The 22,233-nt window shown below is 46.0% G+C and overlaps 1 protein-coding gene across 5 annotated transcripts in view; it reads right to left on the bottom strand.

Moving 5' to 3' along the window:
- Positions 1-17,146, bottom strand: part of ATP1B4 (ATPase Na+/K+ transporting family member beta 4) — a 38,476-nt gene extending 21,330 nt beyond the window's left edge. For 2 of the 5 annotated variants that reach the window (XM_043896361.1, XM_043896357.1), the window contains exons 1-7: positions 16,734-17,144; positions 12,556-12,814; positions 8,509-8,637; positions 8,135-8,239; positions 4,784-4,980; positions 4,087-4,143; positions 624-719 (exon numbers count right to left, since the gene is read on the bottom strand). In XM_043896361.1, coding sequence (XP_043752296.1) covers positions 624-719; positions 4,087-4,143; positions 4,784-4,980; positions 8,135-8,239; positions 8,509-8,637; positions 12,556-12,814; positions 16,734-16,796 — 906 coding nt within the window. In that variant the 5' untranslated portion in view covers positions 16,797-17,144. Of the gene's footprint in view, positions 1-623; positions 720-4,086; positions 4,144-4,783; positions 4,981-8,134; positions 8,240-8,508; positions 8,638-12,555; positions 12,815-16,733 lie in introns of all 5 variants that reach the window. The other 3 variants (XM_043896359.1, XM_043896362.1, XM_043896358.1) reach the window with 3 other exon arrangements.
- Positions 17,147-22,233: the final 5,087 nt, after the last annotated feature.

Genomic DNA, 22,233 nt, shown 5'->3' with positions numbered 1-22,233 from the left:
TCCACAAAGGGAACTGTGTAAATCCCATGATGCCAAGTCACAGGTGGCTGAAGCAACTGAGATGCTCTCTCTGCCCTGGGACTGGGGGAAAATGACACGTTTCTCTCATAAGTCAGTGTCAGTTGTCTGACTGTCCGCTGGGGAGAACCAGTTCTAACTCAGCATGATATGGTTCTCTGGGTATCAGACCATGAATCAAACCAGAACTAGTATTTATTAAGTCTCCATGATGGCGTTGAAGCCTTCACTGCCCCAAGACTCCAAGCAGGAGAAAAAGGAACCCGATTATTTGGGCATCATTGAGTGCAATGGTAAGTGATTAGTCTGCTCCTGGCTCTGCCATTCATTAGCTGTGTGACCTTGGGCAAGTCACTTCCTCTCTCTGGACCCTCATTTTTCTATCTGTAAACTGAAGGAGTGAGGCCACACCATGTTTGAGATTCCTTCAGATTTGGCAAGGAGCAGTTGGGATAGAAATTGGTGGAGTGAACTCCTGGTCTGGGCCAGCAGCTGTTCACCCCATTGCTATTACTACCTGCTGCTCCCTAATTCTCATTGATCCCAGTCAGCCCTGTCTCTGAGCCCTTTCTGACAGCAATGACTAAAGGGGAGTACAGACTTACATGAGTCAGTTTGCCATAGTAAGGGTAGTAGCGGAGGTCAAAAGAAGCCGACTCTGGGTAGTAATTGATGGATCGGATGTCGTTTTCATCACCTCTCTGTAAGTAGAAGCAAGTATGTATCAGGTGCTGGGTCCCTGAGTTGGAGCCTGAGCTAAAGGGGCCTGAGGCCCAGGTGGAAACACTGTGTGTGTCCATCTCAGGAAGATCAGGAAAGCAGAGTGAGGCATAGCTCAGGCCAGACTTATTGCCAGAGGAATGTTTCCAGGGAGAGACTGGGTTTTGGCTTTGCAGTTCAAAGAATTCTGAATAGAAGGCCCAGACCATGGGAGGCTGAAGGTTCTCAGTGTAGCTCTGTGCTGGCTCCTAGGAGACTCAGGCGGAAGGGCTCCGAGGGGCTCCAAAGGGCTTGCAGTACCTGGTGTTGCTCTGGCAAGAGGGCCTACCATGCCAGCCCGTCTGCAAAGAATCATACTGGACCTGGCACCCAGCCTTGGACTCTGGAGCCGAGGCAGGTGTAAATTAGAACATGCTCTGTAAATCTCACTCTACAGCACCATGCACGTGTGTGCTCAATTCTGGGGGAGGTCAAACCAGGAGGGGCACAGGGGCACAGTCTGGACGTGGTTCACCTAAACGCGCGTCTCTGACCACATTCCCTGAGGGCCTTCATTACAGGGGGTGGGGTCAGGAGGATAAGCAAAGGGGGAATGATTAAATAAACAAGTCCACCCTCATTTAACTTCTATGTAGAGTACATCATGTGAAATGCCGGGCTGGATAAAGCACAAGCTGGAATCAAGATTGCCAGGAGAAATATCAATAACCTCAGATATGCAGACGACACCACCCTTATGGCAGAAAGTGAAGAAGAACTAAAGAGCCTCTTGATGAAAGTGAAAGAGGAGAGTGAAAAAGTTGGCTTAAAGCTCAACATTCAGAAAACTAAGATCATGGCATCCGGTCTCATCACGTCATGGCAAATAGATGGGGAAACAATGGAAATAGTGAGAGATTTTATTTTCTTGGGCTCCAAAATCACTGCAGATGGTGACTGCAGCCATGAAATTAAAAGACGCTTGCTCCTTGGAAGAAAAGCTATGACCAACTTAGACAGCATATTAAAAAGCAGAGACATTACTTTGCCAACAAAGGTCCACTAGTCAAAGCTATGGTTTTTCTAGTAGTCATGTACGGATGTTGAGAGTTGGACCATAAAGAAAGCTGAGCACCGAAGAATTGATGCTTTTGAACTGTGGTGTTAGAGGAGACTCTTGAGAGTCCCTTGGGGTGCAAGAAGATCAAACCAGTCCATCCTAAAGGAAATCAGTCCTGAATATTCATTGGAGGGACTGATGCTGAAGCTGAAACTCCAATACTTTAGTCACCTGATGGGAAGAACTGACTCACTGAAAATGACCCTAATGCTGGGAAAGATTGAGGGCAGGAGGAGAAGGGGACGACAGAAGATGGTCCACCAACCTGATGGACATGAGTTTGAGTAAGCTCTGGGAGTTGGTGATGGACAGGGAAGCCTGGCATGCTTCACATGGGGTCACAAAGAGTCGGACACAACTGAGCAACTGAACTGAACTGACCCTCATCATAGTATGTCAGGCAGGGCTTTCTGCCCATGCGTTAGGTTTGTCCTAGATAGTCAAGGTCTGGAGGTTAGTAAGAGACAAATAGTGAATCATTACTAGCAAATCACTCACTCAGGTCGTGTGATTACTTCTATCAATATACTATAATGGCTTAGTATAAACTGAACTCTCCTTAATTTATTCTAGTAATTACCTCATCCTGCTTGACTTCCACAAGTGGGTGTGGATTTGACCAGTGTTGATTATTATAGAATGTATAATGACTCAATTTTTTTTAAGACAGTTCTCAGCAAGGTTTGATGTAAGCTGAAAAATGAATGACTTCCACTAGGGAACTCTCAGTTCATTTCAGTCGCTCAGTCATGTCTGACTCTTTGTGACCCCATGGACTGCAGCACACCAGGCTTCCCTGTCCATCACCAACTCCTGGAGCTTGCTCAAACTCACAGCCATCGAGTTTGGTGATGCCATCCAACCATCTCATCCTCTGTCGTCCCCTTCTCCCACCGTCAATCTTTCCCAGCATCAGGGTCTTTTCCAATGAGTCTGTTCTTCCCATCAGGTGGCCAAAGTGTTGGAGTTTCAGCTTCAGTATCAGTCCTTCCAATGAATATTCAGGACTGATTTCCTTTAGGATTGACTGGTTTGATCTCCTTAGGGAACTCTAAGCAGGACTCAATCCAATTACTATGCTAGTTTAAGACTGAGTTCGTCTTCATGGTTTATTTATATATTCTAAAAAGTAATGAAATTTATTTTTGGTGAATGGTGTGTGGAATCAATTCCACCATTTGTAGTCATACCTCTCATGTGTGTATATTTATACATGCTCACGTATATGTGAACAAAATGAATGTCCTTCCTACCTTGGTCACTGGGCAAGCATGGCCTGACCTTTCAAAGCTCATCTTCAGTGTCATCACCTCCCATGTGGAACTAACCTTTCCTTCTTTTATGTCCCCACTGCATCTGTATTACTTGACTGCCTTGATTTCAGAGGCAGATTCATATTTATCTTGGCACTCCCAACACCAGGCAGAGTACCTGGTACTTAATAAGTGATTCATAAATTCTTGCTGAATGTGAACTACTGCTGAATAAATGCCACCTTTTGCTGCTTTCTGATCTGCCACCATCAAGACTGGAGTTTTGAGTGGCATTTCTGGTACTGAGAATGGGATTCCCTGGCTTCACTTATTTGTAAGACATCTGCCCAGGACTGGGGGTACAGTGGCTGTTAGCAAACAGGAGGCAGCTACTGCCAGTTTAAGAAGCAAACCCAAGATCTAGGGCTTTTTCCTACAAGGGAGCTAATTGGCACAGATGAGATAGGAGTTAATGGTCCCTTGAAGGACAGTTAATTAGCATATTAATGGAGTTCTGTTTATACTTCCTTTGTAGTCATTTGTTATTGCAACACCCAGTGCCACTGGTCATTGCTGCAAAAAGTGAAATTCAGTTTTAAAAGCAGGGACTAATGACTCTAATGATAGCCGCTTGTTTAGTTCAAAGAAACAAGTAATTAGAGCTAAAAGCAAAAGTGTAAACAGAATCCCAATTAATGACTTGGCACATTGTTGTTCCCTGCCGTGGCCCTTAGCTGAGGTTCAGTCCTTGGCTTTCACAGGTATAAATCAGCACACACACGCACACACACAAACACTACACACACAAATACACATGAATGGAATGCTTTCTGGAAACAGGGAGGACTGAAGGTATAAATGGAGGCCAGTTATGAAAAGATTAACCCTTTCCCTGACCCTTAGCCAACTGTCCATGGTAAAGCCCTTGGAAGAGATGACCCACCTTTTTGCACGAAACAGATGTGCTAACAGTACTTATTCAAAAGGGCACTTTACCTGAACTTTGCAGGAAACCTTCACAGGGTCTCCACGCTCAGGACGAAAGCCAACAATCTAGCAAAAGAAAAAAGATTAACAGATTTGACAGTCAAAAAGTGGGGCTTTTCTAAATTCCCCCTAGAGTCATCACTTCTTTAGGCACAAACTTGATCTATTTGTCCTCTCAGAAATGTTACAGAAAGCAGCAGATGCAAAATATCTTTAGAGCTACACAGCTCAGCTTACTCCTTGTTTTATTTGTGGCTGATATTCATACAATGTTAACTGCAGCAAGATTATCCTGAAGGTGTAAAGAACAGACTGGTGTCAAAAGGAGAGCATGCCTGATAAGGCTCTGCCACCCCAAGGCATGGCAGGAGAGGAGGAAAATGCATTTCTCGTGATAGAAGAATTGCCCCCCCACACCACCTTCATGTCAGTCCCCTGTGCCAAACAGCTCAAGATCTCATTCCTTATACAGGCATCCAAGGGCAGGTTCAGGGGTGCTGGAGAAGAATCCAAATAGAAAGTATTCAGGGAGAAAAGGAATTATTACTCGGTAGGTTTATCCAGTTGTTTGTATTACTGATGCTTTTGGTAAAAATGACCAAGCTTAACAGTGTGTGAAGACAGAACCCAAGAGACATGGAGTGGCCAGAGCCCTCCTACCCAACTCATCCACTTTTCATTGCCAGAGTATCATGGGCCAATATACCCGGTTCATCTTTAGAAGGATGCAAGGCTGTCCAGTAGAGTAGCCAAAAGTTGGGTCTTCCAGGCCAGAGCAGTTCTTCAGGAAGGAGCGCTTAAATTGGCAGGCCTTCTTGTCTTCATCCTCATCACCGTCTTGGATGAAGTACTGGCCGGGGGGACAGTCTACATTCATTTCCTCTTGAAGACTGTCATTGTAACCTAAAGCATGTGGGGGTGGCAAAGGGTCATGTTAGGTGCTGCAGAGAGGGCCAGGTTTTCAGTAGTTCTCCTCCCTGGTTTCCTTTCCCCAGCTTACTTGTGCTCCTCTGAAAGCCCACTCAGTCTGTCTTAGACCCTGTGACCTGGCATCAGGGGCTCCAGGCCCTTCATCAACAACATCTCTCCATGAAGCCTTCTGGGCTAGTCCCCCTAGTCCACTTGGATTGCCTGTCCCCTTGCTTCTCATTCTCTTGGAACTTTTTCCATATCCGTCTCTGGATTATATTATGTTTGTCGCTCTATAACTCTTCTCTATTTTCCATTATTTCTTTTCTGACATGGTAAATTGTAAACATGGAGGGCTGCCTCTTCTATTAATACTTCTGGGAGAGGAAGAGGCGCATAGTAGGCGGATTTTGGAAGAAGGATTGAGTCATATCGAGGCATGGGATATACATAGAGGCAAAGCACGGGGGTTATATCTCTTTAAGTTCAGTCTAGGAAACCTCTCTTTGAGGTTGATCAGAGGCACCCAATGCGAGAACGTGAAAACTGTGTGTTGTGAAACAGGAGGAAGCAGGAGGAAGAAGAGGAGGAAATAAACCAGCTCCTCATTCTTTATAGAGGGAAGTTAGCACTGAAAAATAGAAACTTAGGCTGAAAGACAGGAAACAATGACAAACGTAGGGTCTCCACTGAGAGGGTGAGGGGGTGAGGTCTTGTCTGCTGAGACCCAAGGGACTCAGAGTTAGTGTCCCTTTCCCTTGCGTGGAATTTAGCATGTGTCCAAGGTACACATGGCTTCCCTGATAGCTCAGTTGGTAAAGAATCTGCTTGCAATGCGGGAGACCTGGGTTCGATCCCTGGGTTGGGAAGATACCCTGGAGAAGAGAAAGGCTACCCACTCCAGTATTCTGGCCTGGAGAATTCCACGGACTGGGGTCGCAAAGAGTCAGACACGACTGAGCAACTTTCACTTTCACTTTCAAGGTATAGGTATCAGGCTGAAAAGGTCTGTGTGTGAGCTGACTGGGCTACTAGATACCATAGAACTGGGCTTTAGAAATAACGACATTATTCCCAGTTTGGTTCTCAATGATGAAATCCAGTTACTCCTATTAGATCCTACCTCCATGCATTTATGTTCCAAGTAGCTCAGTTTTTCAGAGGAGATTGTGCCACCAGAGGTAAAACTCCAAAAGTATTGCTGGACCCTTATCTAGACAGACTGTGACTTGGGCTTGATATTAGAAGCAACTGGGAATTTTAAATCTATTTCAGTTATGGCTAAGCTTTTATTTTTCCTTTGACAAGTCTACATTCAATTCAAGGTTTTGTTTTAATCTCTCTCTTTTTTTAATCTTTTTTTGAAGAACAAGAACTATGTTCAAATAACTTTCTAAATAGAAACTCTAATCACGTGTTCTTTGTTTCTCTTGAGGGTGTTCCTTTAAAAATAATGTGACATGAGCATGACCCTTATTGCAAAATCTCTGTCCTCACAGGAATGAAATTGATACTCTGGGATGTCTATTTCAGAGATGTGTTCCTTTTAAACAGGGCATATTATCTACACTTAGGAACTAAAGAACCCAATGCTTTTCCTAATGTTTCCCACCTCTGTCATCAGGTCAGAATTGATATTTCTGCATCTTCTGTCTTCTCAGAGGAATTTCCTTAGCAGAGATTCTGATAGTACATTTGCAATCGCTCACAAGCATTTTGAAAGAAGAGAAGATACTGTGCTGGCTATGATGCCCAAAACATTTTGGGGAGCCAAAAATGGGACTCCATGGATTCAAAAAGAACCATGCCTCTGTCATTTTACAGGTGAGGATTCTGAATCTCAGACTTAATCAAGATGACACTGATACAAAGCTGAGTTTCTAATTCCTGGTCATGTGGCAGCAGAAAAGAATTGTGAAAAGCAGCACTTCTCAAGCTTTAAAGGGTGTAAAGACCACCTGCAGATCCTTATTCAGCAGGTCTGTGTGGGGCCTGAGATTCTCCCTTTCTAGCAAACTCCCAAATGATACTGATGTTGCTGGTTCCTGGATCACATTTTGAGTAGCAAGGGTGTCAAGAACAGAAACAAGGGTTTAAATTGAAACACTGGTTCGGCTACTGGAAGACTTTGATCAGGTTTCTTCCCCTTTCTGAGCCTCAATTCCCCCATTTGTAAAATGGGGACAACAGACTCTGAGATGCAGGGTTAAAGTTCAGTGACAACATTTATGCATTTAAATAACACTTCCTATCACTTAAGACAATCCTCTTAGTTCAGTGCCTGTTCTGTAGGCCACCCCCATCACTGGGCTTCAGCCAGGCCAGGACAACCAAACCAGTCTAACTGGCTTTTCCCCCACTAAAAATAGGTGCAGTTAACCCATGGATTTACCTTGATAGCTGGAGAAATACAGAGATTGTGGGCTCTATGTTTAAACTTAACCAAGTTGCTACCTCAGTTTTCACCCTGTGTAAGGACTTCTTAGAAAGCCATTCATTTGCCCCTGAAAACATTATCTGATGATACTATAGAGGTAGGCATCTTGAAAACACTTGCTATCAAAATGTTGGAGTGACTGCCACCCAGAGGTTTGTCCTCCAACTCCCTTTTGGACTGCTATTTAAATAAAGAGCCTTAAATAAAGGCTCTTTAAGATGGATCATCCTTTAAGATGGATCCTCTCCAAGAAATGAATTCTCTCACCTTGAGAAAACACAAGAGGTAACACTCTCCTTCTCTCATCACCACCCGCCCCCTCCCCGGAATTATCTTTTATAATTGATCATTATTGAGCCATCTGGATATGTCCAGGACATAACTAGGTGCTCTAGGGTATTCCAGAAGAGAAAGCAAGTTCTCTGTCCTAATAAACTTATCACCTTACTGGCTTATATGCTTTCATATAAGCATATAACTTACCATCTTTGGCTTATATACTTTAAGGCAACATACAGTCACAAACTACAGTACTTTTTTTTTTTTAACTACAGTACTTTTGATTGTATCTACAGGTGCTGAGGGGGACGCAAGGTAAGGAAAAACCAGAATGGGCAGTGTTAGTTAAGACTGGGATTTCAGAGCCAAGTGATTTTTTAGTTCCCACCGATCACCTTTCCAAAGATATTCTCACCATTCAGAGGCACTTACCCTGGAGAAACCCATTTAGACTAATCACATAATGCTGCCAAGTGTCAGGTTCAGAAACGTTGAAGTTGAAGTTAAGGCTATGGGCGAAGGGTCTGATCATAACTCCTGGCAATGAAAACAAGTCTTGGATATATTAACCCATTCTTGAGATAATTTTTTGTATCGATTCCCATGAAACCATTCCCCCCAACCCCCTCCCAGGCAATCAAAATGAAAAGGACCATAATCTGCCAAGTACCATTTTACTTTTACTCCTAATAATTGAATCCCTAAGTCATTACCGGGAAGAGCCAAAGTTAATTGAGGCTGAACATGCCGTGCAAGCAGATTTCTGTCCAGGGTGTTCGGACAGCTCAGGGTATTTGGGCACTCACCAGGAGGCTTCACCCTCTCAGTGAAGGTCGGCATGTAAGGACTGATGGTCAGAAATAGCGTGTACATGCAGAGAGTGATCACAGCAGCCAGGGAGGCATAGAAGAAGAAGTAAATGACTAAGATCAGGCCTGCAGAAAAATCAGAGATGAGGGTGGTCAGTGCTGGCCAATAAGCCCTGCATCTGCATTTGAACTTATAAATCAGAACCAGCGCAAACACGTGACATGGCTTTTTTTGTAATTCCCCAGACTCAGTATGTCCTTGTTTATTCAGATGTCACCGATTTGAAATTGGTGAGAATTGTGTCAGAGGTCTGACTGCAGTTTTACCTTTACAGCACCTCCGATGGAAGGGCTTGCTGAGCAAATGATGACCATGAACGAGATTACAGGGGAACAGAGTTTAAAGTACTGCAGAGGGCAAATTGCTTGGGAGTCCTCTGGGCTATGGTCAATGTCCTACGTACAAATCATTCTCTGCTATTCATTAAAGCAGGTGTCCTAAAGAGTTCTAGCCACTTGGTTCCGGTGATTATATATATTTGCAAGTGATGAAAACAGCATTTCTTTTCACATAGTCCATAATTCAAACTTTTGACTCATTTCCACTGAACCTGACTCTATTGAAGGCAAAGCAAGATTTCACTTTATGTACTTCAAATCTTATTCATGTTTGGCAAAAGTTTAAGTGACTCTGATTTCAAAAAGAACACTAACACAGGATGGGGAAGGAAGGAGGGGGCAACTGTACTTACTGATGCCTGCCACCTGTGAGCTCTAACTGTGCACTTGGGCAAGATATAGAACCTTTGGGCACCCCCTGATTCCTTGCAGATAAAACGGTGATAAGTTTACACTTCCCTCATATTCTGATCTATGTCCCTAACAATATTTGAAATTCAGCCTCTCCTTCCATCCTGTGCTGATGCTACCACTTCCTAGCTGTTGAATGTTAGACATGCTATCTACCTCTCTGGGCCTCAATTTCCTCATCTGTAAAATGAGGATAATAATAGTACTGACTTCTTAACATTGAATAATGCATATAAATAGCATAGCACAGGGCCTGGCAGACACTCAGTGCTCTATATATGACACTCTTCATCACTGTCATTATTATTATTACCATAGTTTCCAGAGGCACAGTTGTATGAATTCTTCCTCTGTGGGCTGGATCAGGACCAGGTTTTCCCCGGGATTAGGCAGCACAGAATGAGTGAATAAGCATGCCCCTCTTTGGGGCTGTCTCAGAAAATAGCATCCAACTCTGCTCACAGCAGTGGCATGATGTCAGAATTATGGATTTGAACCATATCATGAGCTGGAAACCGGAACAAACTACCTAACTCTGCTGTACCCCAAACCAAATCCAAATGTCAATTTTTAAATTGAACCATGAACCAAATAAAATTAACAGCCCCCAAAAAGCGTCGGGAAAAGGAGGAAAAAAAATTCCTTAGGAATTTCACTGGAGGTGAACCTTTATGTTTTCTAAGATGCACTAAAGCGGAGCTGGAATACAAACACCTCACTTCAGTTGGAGTCCCCGGAGAAGACACAGCAGCACCTCGTGTGCCTGTGGCACCTGGCTGCTGCCCACTGGCTGGCCTGATGGGATGTGCCCTGTGCCCCCTCCTCTGTCCTCATCCTGGCAACCCATCCACAGCTGGAACCATCCTGGGGGACCAGAAGGCTCAGTTTCATGGATGAAAGGAAAGCAATAGAAGACAGCTACATTCCCCTGGAGACGTCTTCCTTCTTGCTCAGGATGTGTGGCCGGGAAGCTGTAGATGGGAGAATGGCACTAGCAATGCGTCCCCTCAGCTTTGCCCAGGAGTCTCTGCCCTGGAGCCTGTGATAGGCTGTCTCAGCTACACTGCACCACCCCCACCCCCGGCAAAACCAAGCACTGTACCCACCTGAACCCATTGATCCCTCCAACCTTTTCTGCTCCAAATATCCAAATTTTACTTGGGCTGCTCCTCTAGGTAATCCAGGGTTCGCCCCTGAATGCCCCACCCAAGCCTGGATAGACAATTATATCTTGAATAGACAAGATACCTGCAATCCCAACTCTTCAGTCCTTCCACTAAAACATCCCATCAGGTCCCGAGGCCCTACCCATCAGGGCCTTGCTCACTGCTAGAGTTCATGAAGTCAGTGTGGTGTTCTGGCAAGAGAAGGAACTCCAGTGTTCATCCAACCTGGGTTTGAATCCCAGTCCTGCCACTTATTAACTGTGTGACTTTAGGTAAGTTACTTACCCTCTCTAAGCCTCAGTTTCTGCATTTGTAAAATGGGGACAATAATATTACTACCTCATAGACTTCTGGTCAGTACCCAATAAAATAACATATAGCTCCTATGAATAGAAGTTGCCCAGCTATAAGAGGAAAAGCCCAGAATATAATAACAGTCTAGGTGAATATGTCTGTCATGTTGATGTCCAGGCTGGATAGGGTTAGTAAGTGCTTAATTGGCACCTAGTTCTCAAGCAAGAAGACAGCAAGGCATGTGGTGACCTGGGCATTAACATCACTATTTGCCGTTTGCCCAGGGTTAGCCTTCTGAGACCCGCTTCCCAGAGGCCTGGATATGCAGTGTCCCCACTGCCACATCTCCCCTGGACACTCGAACCTTCCTCTCTTGTCCCCTTGTATTGGCTTATGGGTTCTTCTCTGCAGGCACAGTTTGGGTCAGCTCATCTGGTTAAGTTCCAATGGCTGTTTAAGGGTTAACGCAGGGCTTCCTCTCCCAGAACCACACTTGCATTTCACAAGGCCTGTTTTTCCAGTCCTCTTTAGGCAAGCCAGAGACAGCTGTGCCCCCTTTAGAGCCCCAGCGAGTGGCCTGCATTTGTCTGCAGCTTCCAGAATGTCGGAATGTTCCTTGAAAGGTACATTTGTTCCAGTCGAGAGTTGAGAGTTCGAGGGATGGGCAGGGGTGGGGCTGGGAACTGAAGAGGGGTGAATGGAGGTGGGTGTTGTTTGGGGCCCCACCCCTGCTATTCCCAATTCCAGGAAGCGGGGCTGGCCGTTTCACCCTGACTGAGCTGAACTAGAAACATCAGCTACAAAGGAGAGAATTCTCAGTTAAAGGGGCCTTTAGAAGGCATGAATGTCGACTTCGGCAATGTAGATTCTTGGCACTGGGGGACTCTTATTTCATCCATAGACTTATCTGTTTTTCCTTCCATGGGTTAACTGAGTTCAGACCAGCAGCTGCTCTTTTCCTGGGATGTGCAGAGAGTGTGGCGAGTGTGAATTTTACCGCAAGCTAAATCTCCTGAGAAGGATCAGCATTAAGAGTTCAAGAGGTGAGTAGGAGGGACCCTGGGACAGGAGTGCTGGGGAAGCTGTGAAGTAACACGGTGGCTGCATGTGGACTGCAGTTCTGCCATGGATCAAGAGATACAGGAGCTTGGGCTTAAATCACTAGAAATGATCCCTTTAACCCATTTCTCTCCAAACACCCTGGAGCCGTAGAGTACCCACAACTCTACGGCAGCCCTGGCTATCCTTCTCTGACATTACGGGGTGAAATGATGAGACCGTACAAACCCTTGGTCAGGTTAGCAGGGACCTCAGTCTCGTATCCTAGGAATAGTCTTCTGCGTAATACTTTCGATTTTACCATGTTCATATCTTATCGGAGTCTCAGGCTGCTCCTGTGAGAGAGAAAGGGAGATACTGCTTCCCTCATTCAGCAGGTGAGGAAACTGAGGCTCAGAGAGGATAAACGATAAATGATAAATGACAGGGCTGGGGCTTCCGTAAAATCTGTGCTTTTTCAACTCATTCTTACTGTCTCTCTGCACTACAAAATGCTGTTGAGCCCAGTGGATTTCAGCTACACAATCATCTGTTCACCCACTTGGAGTTTGTCCTGATGAGATCTGCCCATTATTTCCCTAGGCGTTGATCCGGTTACGTGAAGAGCTAAGAGAAGTTTGCAGACAAGCCCATCCAACGTGTGGTAAAGGAGTTCTGGACGCCAAGCCGAAAGCAAAGGACACCCGACTGGGGCATTGGGACCACTGGGACTTACTCCAACTCTGACCTGTTCGGGCCAGAGACGTCCTTTTCTCCGGATCCCACAGGTATTCATTCACAATCTGCAGTTTCCGCCACCAGGCACTGTCGGTTTCCTGACTGTGACTCTCTTCCTCCTCCTTTTCATCCTCTTCTTTCTCCTCCTCTTCTTCCTCCTCCTCCTCCAAATCAGGTACCACCATCACCCTAGCCTCCTCTTCTGCTTCTTCCTCTTCATCTGCTAAGTAGTTCTGGTTCACTTCATCCTGATCATCCTGAAACAGTGACAACACACAACCCCTTTTTTTGGAAAAGAAAATTTCCCATGGCACATCCCACCAGCCGAAATAAATGAAAAACAACTCAATATTTGGAGATGCTTCAGATGTCCACTTACCCAGAAACATACCTGTTGTTACAAGAGGCAGATTTCTTTCTCTCTGTTCTCTTGCAGGAAATATCCTTTCTATGACCCATTTTGACCCAATATTCTTTCCATAGAGGTGCAAGTGTTATTCTCGGCTGCAGGCATTTGGGCTGTTCCCCTAGGACTGTTCATGTCATTACTCTGTCCTGGGGCCATGGCTTCCCGTTAACTTTGGCCTGTCAGGGCAGACTGAGCTCAACACTGGATGATGGGGGAGTTTTAGACACTTGTGTCTGTGATGGCACATTCTCAGTCCAAGGCAGCTTTGTCCTAACACCCTGGATGCTTTCAGCTGCTCACCCTCACCATCCTAAGTTGTGGCTAAAAATAGCTTGGAATAGACATCAGGAGGAAAAGCCAGCTGCTGTACCCCTCCTCAAAACTTAGACTGTCTTCCCCACAGAAACAAGAGATTGGGGGTGCAGTTCTTTGCTGCTTCTTTGACTATTGCCCACGCTGGAACCTCTGCCTGCCAGAAGCAGGTTGGACAGACCACCTGAGGGCTGGGACGGCAACTGATATTGCCTTCGTCTTCCCCACCCCCAAGCCCGTACCCTTGGCAGAAATCTGGGCACGTAGGAAATGCTCAGCACATATTTGTTGATTGACTGATTGCAGCCATTACTTGAGATCTGAAACTGTAATCTTCTCCAAGTGGTTCTAAGAAAATCAAACAAAAAAAGAGAAAAACCCAGACTTCACCAAATGGTATTTCAAATGCCTCCCAGCCACAGGCTGGCGAGTTGGATCTCTGCTGTTTGTGGGTCTGCCAAGGCTCACTGCAGCAGCAGAAAATGAGGCCACCCTCCCTTCTCTCTGCCGTCCAAGTCTGAAGAGCGGCAGGGCCTGTGCACCTGTTGGGGGGATGTGTCCAATGATAGAGGCCAGGGGCTCCATGCCGCCGTCTCCCTGCCTGATTCCTCAAAGGCCGTTTAGAGGACACTCAGCTGAAAGGGCTGACGTGGGGGGCGGGGCGGGGCAGGCCAGAGAGCTAGATTGTTCAGGATCCGTAAAAGTGAGACAGAATGACAAGGCTCTACTGTCGGCATTCAGTCTGCCCAGCGCTGTCTAGCTCTTGATTACAAGCACTCTTGAATTGCTCTCTAATTTGTTCAAAGGTACAGTCTTATGTCACGTGCGTATCAGACCTGACGGGGACCTTGAAGATTCACTTGTCCACGTGAGGCCCAGAGAGGCAACAGGATGTAGCCAGAATCATGCAGCTAGTTCACGACAGAGCAGACAGTCTCTGAACCCATGTCTCGCAATATCCCTGACAACGATGTTTCTCCCCTACCACTCTGAGCACAGGAGCTGAGAGGTGGTTGAGCAGATTGACAGAACACAGCAATGTGTTAGATTCTGTTCCCAAGGGGCTGAAGGTGCTTACAACTGGAGATTTCTAACTCTTGACAAGGACTCACGGGGTAAGGCTTAGGAAAATAAACCCCCATCACTCAATGTTGAACGGATTAATACGTGTTCTTAAATCTCTTTCACTTGTGTGTGAACATAGGTACCCATTTGACCTCCAGAATTACATTCTGAGCGCCTGGGGTGGGGGTAGGTGGGACGGGGCCATATTTTCTAACTCCTTGATGGCCCTCCACAGCATGGAGCCTGCGGCTAGGTAACCAGTGGGCACCGAACAAACATCAGTGATGACTGCCTGGCTGAAAACTCCTGAACCATGCCCTCGCCAAGGCGCTCATCCGGACTGTAGTGGGTAGTCAGTCATCCTGGCCTCCAGAGAATCTGATGTAACTGAAAATCTCGGAGAATTTGAAGTGTAACATTTCAAGATGAAGGAGTTTCTGTTCCCTTTATATTTTCGGGAAAATCTTTTCTCTCCTAGTCGCCTGTTTTGCTTGCCCTCCACCCCTGCTCCACAGAGGAGGCAGCTGGCTTTGGCCTCTGCCTGATCTTATTTGTAGATATGAGCTCTCACGATAATCCCATTAAAGATGGCTTGTCATTAAAGCTTTACCCTCCCGGGAAGAATTAACCTTCTCAAAGCTAATTTCCCCACAGCTCTCACACTGCCTGGGCTTCAGGAACCACAAATATCTTTCCCCCTTGCCCCAGCTTCCAGGTATAGGAGAACCTCACAATGTACAAGAGGGGCACTTTGGGGGCAGCTCAGTGTTTAATGGAACCCAGTAGGGAATCCTTTTGTAATGAGAGGGCCTGTTTTTGTCTGTTTCCTAAAGTGGCACTGACCTCCTGTGATAGTGTGTGTGAGTGTGCAGAGATGGAAGAGTGGGTGTGTGCTGGGGCCGTGGTGTTGCCCTAAAAGGAAAGAGTCTGAAGGGCAGAACATGGCTCCATTTTGAGCACTCTAAATATATAAACATATAAACAAATACATAAACAAACAGTATGACCCGGAAGATAAATTTGTGCCCTGCATTGAGTGACACCCTGTAAACATTCAAACGATTGATTAATTTTAAAAGAGACATTAGCACACAATTATTCACTGCATCAAATCCTCTCTTTGTAAACATGATCAAGTGTTCCCGATAAAGCAAGATCCCCTGATGCATTTAAAATCCAAAACGAGGGACAGATAATTAAACTTGTACACAACACTTTAGCAGCATTATAGAGAAAAGAATCCAAATAAGGAATGATTTTATATGCCCTATAGGCTGTGACTGCTCTGAGAACCGGAAGCGACTTTGGGGAACATCAAGAGAGATTCTACAAACCGTGGCTAGAAAGTTCCGAGAAGCCCTCCACAGGTTGGTATGGGGTTAGAATTTGTGTCTTCCTCTGCCGGCTGTTGAGAGTCTCCACTTAGCTCCCTGGCTGGGGAGTGGCCATTCCCCAAGAAAAATGGAGTAAGCTTTGTTTCTTCCTGAGGCTCAGATCACAGCCCTCTCTGGGGGAGATTTCAGAATATACTTCCCAGCAAAAAAAAAAACACTGCATGTGGCATATACTCATGATATCTAGCAAAGTAAATGCAAGGAAACTTTGGGTTCAAAGAAAATTTTAATGCGTCCTGGAGATAAGTGGTGACATTGAAGGCAGGGTGTGTGAGTGTTGGGCAGGGCGGGGTGGCAGGCAGGAGGCCATGGGTGCTGGAGGGTTAGGGGGTTGCATACTGCAAATATGAAAGAGCATAGGATGAGAAATGAGGAAACCTGCATTCTCACTTTGGCTTCTGCAGTAAATGGCCAGTACCTCCCATGCCCTGAGCCACAGCAGTCTCCTTTAAGTGATGAGGGTATTCTAGAGAAACGATGTCTAGGACTGCTCCCAGCTTCTGTCTAGTATTCCAGGATTTTAGCTATAGCTTGGAATTTCAGCTTTAGAAAAAGAGTAGCTGGGTTCCTCAGAAGCTCCCACCCAAAGGGACTGAGACAACTGGGTAGGCAAACAACTCTCATTTCCTCTTTCCCTTCCCTTCTCTCTTGGCTCCATTTCCTGCTATTGGAATGAAACCTCTACTCCCAGACTCCAAAAGGTCTGTTCAAATTCTTAGACTCCCACGAAAACATTGTAGAAGGCCCCCTCATTCTCTGGCCTCTCCCCTGTCCCTTATCTTTGTTACACAGGAGAGGAGCTTCCTCCTTCAGTCTAGCCATTCAGGGTGCAATGGGGTCCCGGGAGTCACTGCTCACGCTTGAAACCCTGGGCTTCCTTAAACTTCACTGTTCCTGCCCATCCTAAAGAGAAGCAGCCATAAGTCATGACCTACACAACCCCCACCCACCCCATTCTAAAGGGACAGCAAAAATATTCTGCTCCCCAGGACTCACAAGTCTGTAGCGATAACCGTAAGGCAAGGTCGGAGCCCTCCTGGACCGGAGCTGCCTTCTCATGGCTGTGCAGTGGGCAGAGGCGCGGCAGAGGCAGGCGAGTGGCTGAGAGCTCCGGAGCTGCTGCTGGTACAGGAGACACTGGTTGCTGGGGCTACTTGGCGTCTAGTAAAAGTGAACCCTCCTGGCATGAGCCCTTCCCCAAAATAATCTAGCATGCCCCTCTCTCATTGGTTGGCCCCTTCTCTGAATCAAAGGAAAGCCCTTATGGAAAAGCAAGCTCATCATTACAGGGAGGGGGAGATATTCTGGGTCACAAGGATGAGCAACTCACCCCCCCCTGCAGCTTCACGTCTTCCCACTCCCTGCCCTTCTCTAGCGCCTGAGCCACTATGGGCCCAATGGCAGTCTTCAGTTGTGTCCTTCTCCGTTGAGAGCTGGATATCAGTGCATGCAGGGGGTGGGGCCTGGGTGGGAGTTGGGGGTGAGGGGAGTTGGCCAAGAATAACTTTCTTTTTTCATAAGGCTGATCTCATGCAAAAGGATCTAAGGTGTCAGGAAAGATTCCCTTTGCTCTCCCCACCTCCCCTGCCCCACACTAAGCCACCTATAATATTCCTTATTTGTGTCAATCCACCAGCCCCTTAAATATGGATTATGCATTCTGATTTTAGAGGCCAGGCTCCTGCTTGGTCCTCCCCCCCCACCAAAGAGGGCCTTTGATATAAAGAAACCTTTTTTCTCTCCCACATGTCAGAATGGCCCCATCAGCACTGCCCCTCACACACACACCCCTTGGAATCCTGGCCAAATTTCTGTAGTGGTTGAGATCTATATTTATCCCTTAGCATCAGGGCAGGGAACAAGCCAGAACTTTGCAGTGTCGGTTTCCCAGACATATATAACTCCTGAAGCCAATGTGGGATCCACCAAAAGGAAAATTAGTAAAAACAGCCAAGAACATTGTATAGCAGTTTTGGTCTGTTTGGTTCACCCCACTGGAGCCTGGGTAGCTAAAAAGGCCTAGGAGGAATATGTGATCCTTCACAAATTCCCGCCCCCTCCCATCACACCCAGGTGACTGAGAATGTTGCAGGCATTGATATTCTGGGCATATTGATAACCAGAAAAATCAGCCCAACCACTTAGAAAGATCGATTTTTTCATAATGCCAACCTAGGCTGTTCTAATGAAGACAGCTTCAATAGTGGCTAATTTAAAATAAAGACTCCATTTACTAGAACGTTACTACTCAGGATTCTTCTTTAACAGAGTCTCCTCTGATACTCTCATTTCATGAGAAAGAGAACACTGACAAAGAAAAGAGAAGCTCATTCGTCTTTTGGGATTTCAATGAAAGCAAAATATATTCCAGGGGTTACCCTGGTCTCAGTAGACATTGAGCTTTACCTCTTATGCTTTCTCCACTTGAACTTTGTGTGTGATTCCTGATGTTCAGTATACATGAGAAACTTGAAGCTCTTGGAAGCCTCAAAAACCAAACAAAGGATAGATACATTGGTCTTCTCTTACTAAGGCAGAAAAAAAGTGTACAGTTATGTTAGCAAGATTTAAAAAGTCAGGAGTAGGGGGTAGCATTATTCATGGTAGCCAAGATATGGAAAGAGCCTGAGTGCCCTGTCAACAGATGAATGGACGAGGAAGGTGTGGTGTATATACATGCATATGATGGAATATTACTCAGCCATGAGAAAGAAGGAAATTCTGCCATTAATGACAACATGGATGGACCTGAGGGCATTGTGCCAAGTGAAATAAGTCAGACTGAGAAAGACAAATGATCTGTATGATCTCACTTTATGTGGAATCAAAAAAAGCCAAATTCATAGAAATAGACAGTAGAATGATAGTTACCCGAGGCTAGGGAGACATGGGGGAATTGGGGAGATGTTGGTCAAAGGGTATAAACTTCTAGTTTTGAAATGAATAAGCTCTGGAAATCTAATGTGTAGCATGGTAATTGTGGTTAACAGTACTGTGTTATAGACTTGAAAGCTGCTAAGAGAGTAGATCTTCCGTGTTCTCATCATAAAAAAGAAATAGTAATTATGTGATGTGCTAGAGGTATTAGCTCGCCCTATGGTGGTAATCATTTTGCAATATATATGTGTATCATGGAAAAAATCACATTGTACACCTTAAACTTACATGATGTTGTATGGCAATTATATCTGAATAAAGCTGAGAGGAAAAAAACCAACAGTAGGAGACAAAAGGGGGTTTGGATTAATGTGAACTCAGGTAACAAAATGTTCCATTCTCCAGAATCTCTCATTCCCTAGCATTCTGGGTGATTTGGGGTTTGCCATATACTTAAGATATTTGCAATGTACTTTGACTATAGCCCAGGCTGCCTTCTGGAATGCCAGCTGTTGGGTGGGGTACAATAACAAAATCCCATAGGATCTCAAAGACAGAAATCTGTCTGAGCTCACACTCAGAAGGCTAAAGGAGAAACCATTCCTGCCAATTTGAGGGAAAAAAAGCAATCTGCTTAACAGGACAGCAGACTGGAGCCAGAAGTGACCAATGGAGCTGCAAATGAAGCAGTGGCTGCAAAGGCGAGAGAGGAGGGAGGAAGGAGAGGCTTTGAATTTGCTACCGAGTTTAGAGGCAAATGATTCAAGTCAGTCCTTTTGCACAGATGTTAGCAGCTGCTTCTGTAAGCCCCTTTTCCTGCTTGCCTGCCTCAGTCAAACCACTTGGTTGCTGACGGGGAACAGAAACAATCTTATGGACCTGGTCGTCCTGTTCCCAGGAAGGAAGAGAAGGTAGCACTTCTGAGAGATTCTCTCCTGCCACGAGAGAGGCTAGTTTATGGCATCTGTTCTTGTGAGCTATTTACACAGTTGGGTGGGGGTGGGGGGTGGGGGGTGGGGTGTGTCCCTGCTTGGAGTTTGGCTAAGTCCTCGGGGAGCCTCTAGAAGGTCATATGCAGTGGCATTATGAGTACTGCCTAGAACCCCAGTCCCTCCCAGTGACCTTGAGGACTCTGAAGTCACGGGTGAGGGAACTCCAGGCTGGCCGAGGAGCTGAGGCTGCCATGAATGCTGCCCAGCATAGGGTGTCATCTTCAAAATTCATGGAGGAGGGGGAACTCATTCGAGACTGCAAAGATCAGGGAAGGCTTCCCAGAATAGGCGGGGTTTGGGCTGGACCTTGAAGGGCAGTCCTTCAAGCTGGAATGGCTACTGCTCGACTTTGATGATGCCAGTATGGTCCCGGGTGCCCAAAGTTCTCCCCCTCCCAAACAACTAGCCTCTAAGTAGTGGCCAGCAGGCGTGGCCAGCGGGCTCACTGGCTAAGGCCAAAGGGTTTCTTTGACCTGAATGGTCCAGATAATGGCCCCGGATCCTTATTTCGCTGGGTTCCAGGAAGAACCCTTAGCGCATCACATTCCTGAGCAGTTTCCATCTGTCGAGTACAGTTATACAGTGAGAGATGCTTTCATTTCGAGGGACTGAGGGCCCTAAGTTGGTGACTGTATCAGCCTAGACCCCTGGGGGGAAATGAAGGCTTGGGAAATAGTGAGGTCCTTGTGGAGTTTCAAGCCTATTTCCAGTGGCTAAAAGGCACTAATGAGTATAATGCAGGCAAGAGACGTTGGTTCAAACAAACAACTAATTGGAATTAAGAGAAGAAGTGTGCAGAGGCCCCTAATGAATGGATATGCTAATTGGTCTTCTTTGCTAGCCCCTTGGGCTTTGGCTGTGACATAGACTAGCCTATTAGACGCCTGCTCTGTAATAGCTGCTGAATGCTAGGGCCCTTTATTGCCATGGTAACATTGATGTCGAGAGTCTAGCTGAGCCCCGGATCTCTTAATTTACTACTCAGGCGGCTACAATTCTTTGGGTTTTATTATTCTTCGTGCCCCGGGTGCCAGAGTGGCAGTGAATCATGCTTATTCATCCTCTGCACCGCCCACGGTGTCTTTGAATAAGTCAGGGTGTCTCTTACTGTGGGTGATGAGCAGATTATTAAGTTCGAGCCTATTTCTGCCTTAGCTGCACTAGTGCCTCTCAGAAACCCAATGTACCTCTCTAACCACTTGCTTCCTTGCTGTGTCACGTGGCTTTTGGCAAGCTGAGTGATGGCACTGCAGTGGGCCCACGGTGGCCCGGCCTCCCAGGAGCTCTGTGCTTGCTTGCCGGGTGGGGTGGGGTGGGGGAAGCAGAGCAATACAGGTGGGACAGGAGCAGCTGGGAGAGTGACCCTTGCAGACCCATGCCATCCAAAGGGGGCAGTCAGAGGGGGAGGAGGGTCACTGCAGAGAAGGTCCTGTCTGGGCACTGTGGTGCTGGAGGTTTCAGTCTCTCTAGGGTCGGGGGACAAGCCTGCATAGAAAAGGAGATCCCTTATTCTGAGTGACTCCAGAGGAAGGGAGCAGCCCCCTAAAGCCAGGAGTTACTAGGAGGATGGATTTCGCTTTATTTTATAAGAGATCATTGTGAAAAAAAAAAAATGCTGGTCACAGGCACCAGCTGCCTCTGAAACTTTTGCATAACTTTATTTGCATTGTTGTTTAGTCCCTCAGTCGTGTCTGACTCTGTAGCACTCCAGGCTCCTCTGCCCATGGGATTCTCCAGGCAAGAATACTGGAGTGGCTTGCCTTTTCTTTCTCCAGGGGATCTTCCTGACCCAGGGATTGAACCCAGGTCTCCTGCTTTGCAGGCAGGGAGATTCTTTACCTCTCAGCCACCACAGAAGTCCCAACTTGTCACTGGAGCTGCCCAAACTTTGGTTTCTGAGTAAGAGCTGTTCTGAGCATGTGCGGCCAGGGGGTGAAGAGTAGGATGGAAGGTTTGCTCGATGACCTCTTAGGACTCCTCCAGCTATGGAATCTTTTGTGTCTATATATGACGTTGTTTAATTTGTCAGGACATATGCTAAACTTGGATGATACTTTATATGTATGTATGCTTGCTTTAACAGCACATATGCTAAAATTGGGATGATATTCTATATGTGTTTGTCTGTGTCTATCTCCAGCCAGAGATGAAACCTTGCAACAGGTGCAGAAATATTTTCCTGACACCCCTGTCACTAAGAAACAGGCAACCTGAAGCTAAAGATAAATCATTCAATAACCCCCCCTCCCCAATTACAAATGACTCTTTTTTTTTTTTTACAAATGACTCTTACTAGCAGGAGAGAATCTTGGTTCCTGTGGTTTTGTTTGTTTTCTTTTTTTCATTTCACTGCAGCATTTGACTGGGCATCCTCATGGGAGAATTGGCAGACTAGAGAAAACTGCGGGCTACACAAATTTGGAGCACCTTTACAAGGCGGTTTTTTTTTTTTTTTTTAATTGTTGTTCCTGTTTATTGGGAATGGAGGGTGTAGGGTGAGAGGGAGAGGTTTTCTTGACCTAACTAGAATCTAAGAGGTAGCATTTTCCCCTGTGACAGGCTGGACAGAGCACTGTAAACCTAAAGGCAGTCAATCAAGTGTGCAAAGCTCAGAAAGGGGTTGTTAA

Source organism: Cervus elaphus, chromosome X (assembly GCF_910594005.1).
Source record: "Cervus elaphus chromosome X, mCerEla1.1, whole genome shotgun sequence".
Lineage (NCBI taxonomy): Eukaryota > Metazoa > Chordata > Mammalia > Artiodactyla > Cervidae > Cervus > Cervus elaphus.
Note: the sequence above shows the minus strand (reverse complement) of the source record. Positions and strands in the feature narration are given on the sequence as shown.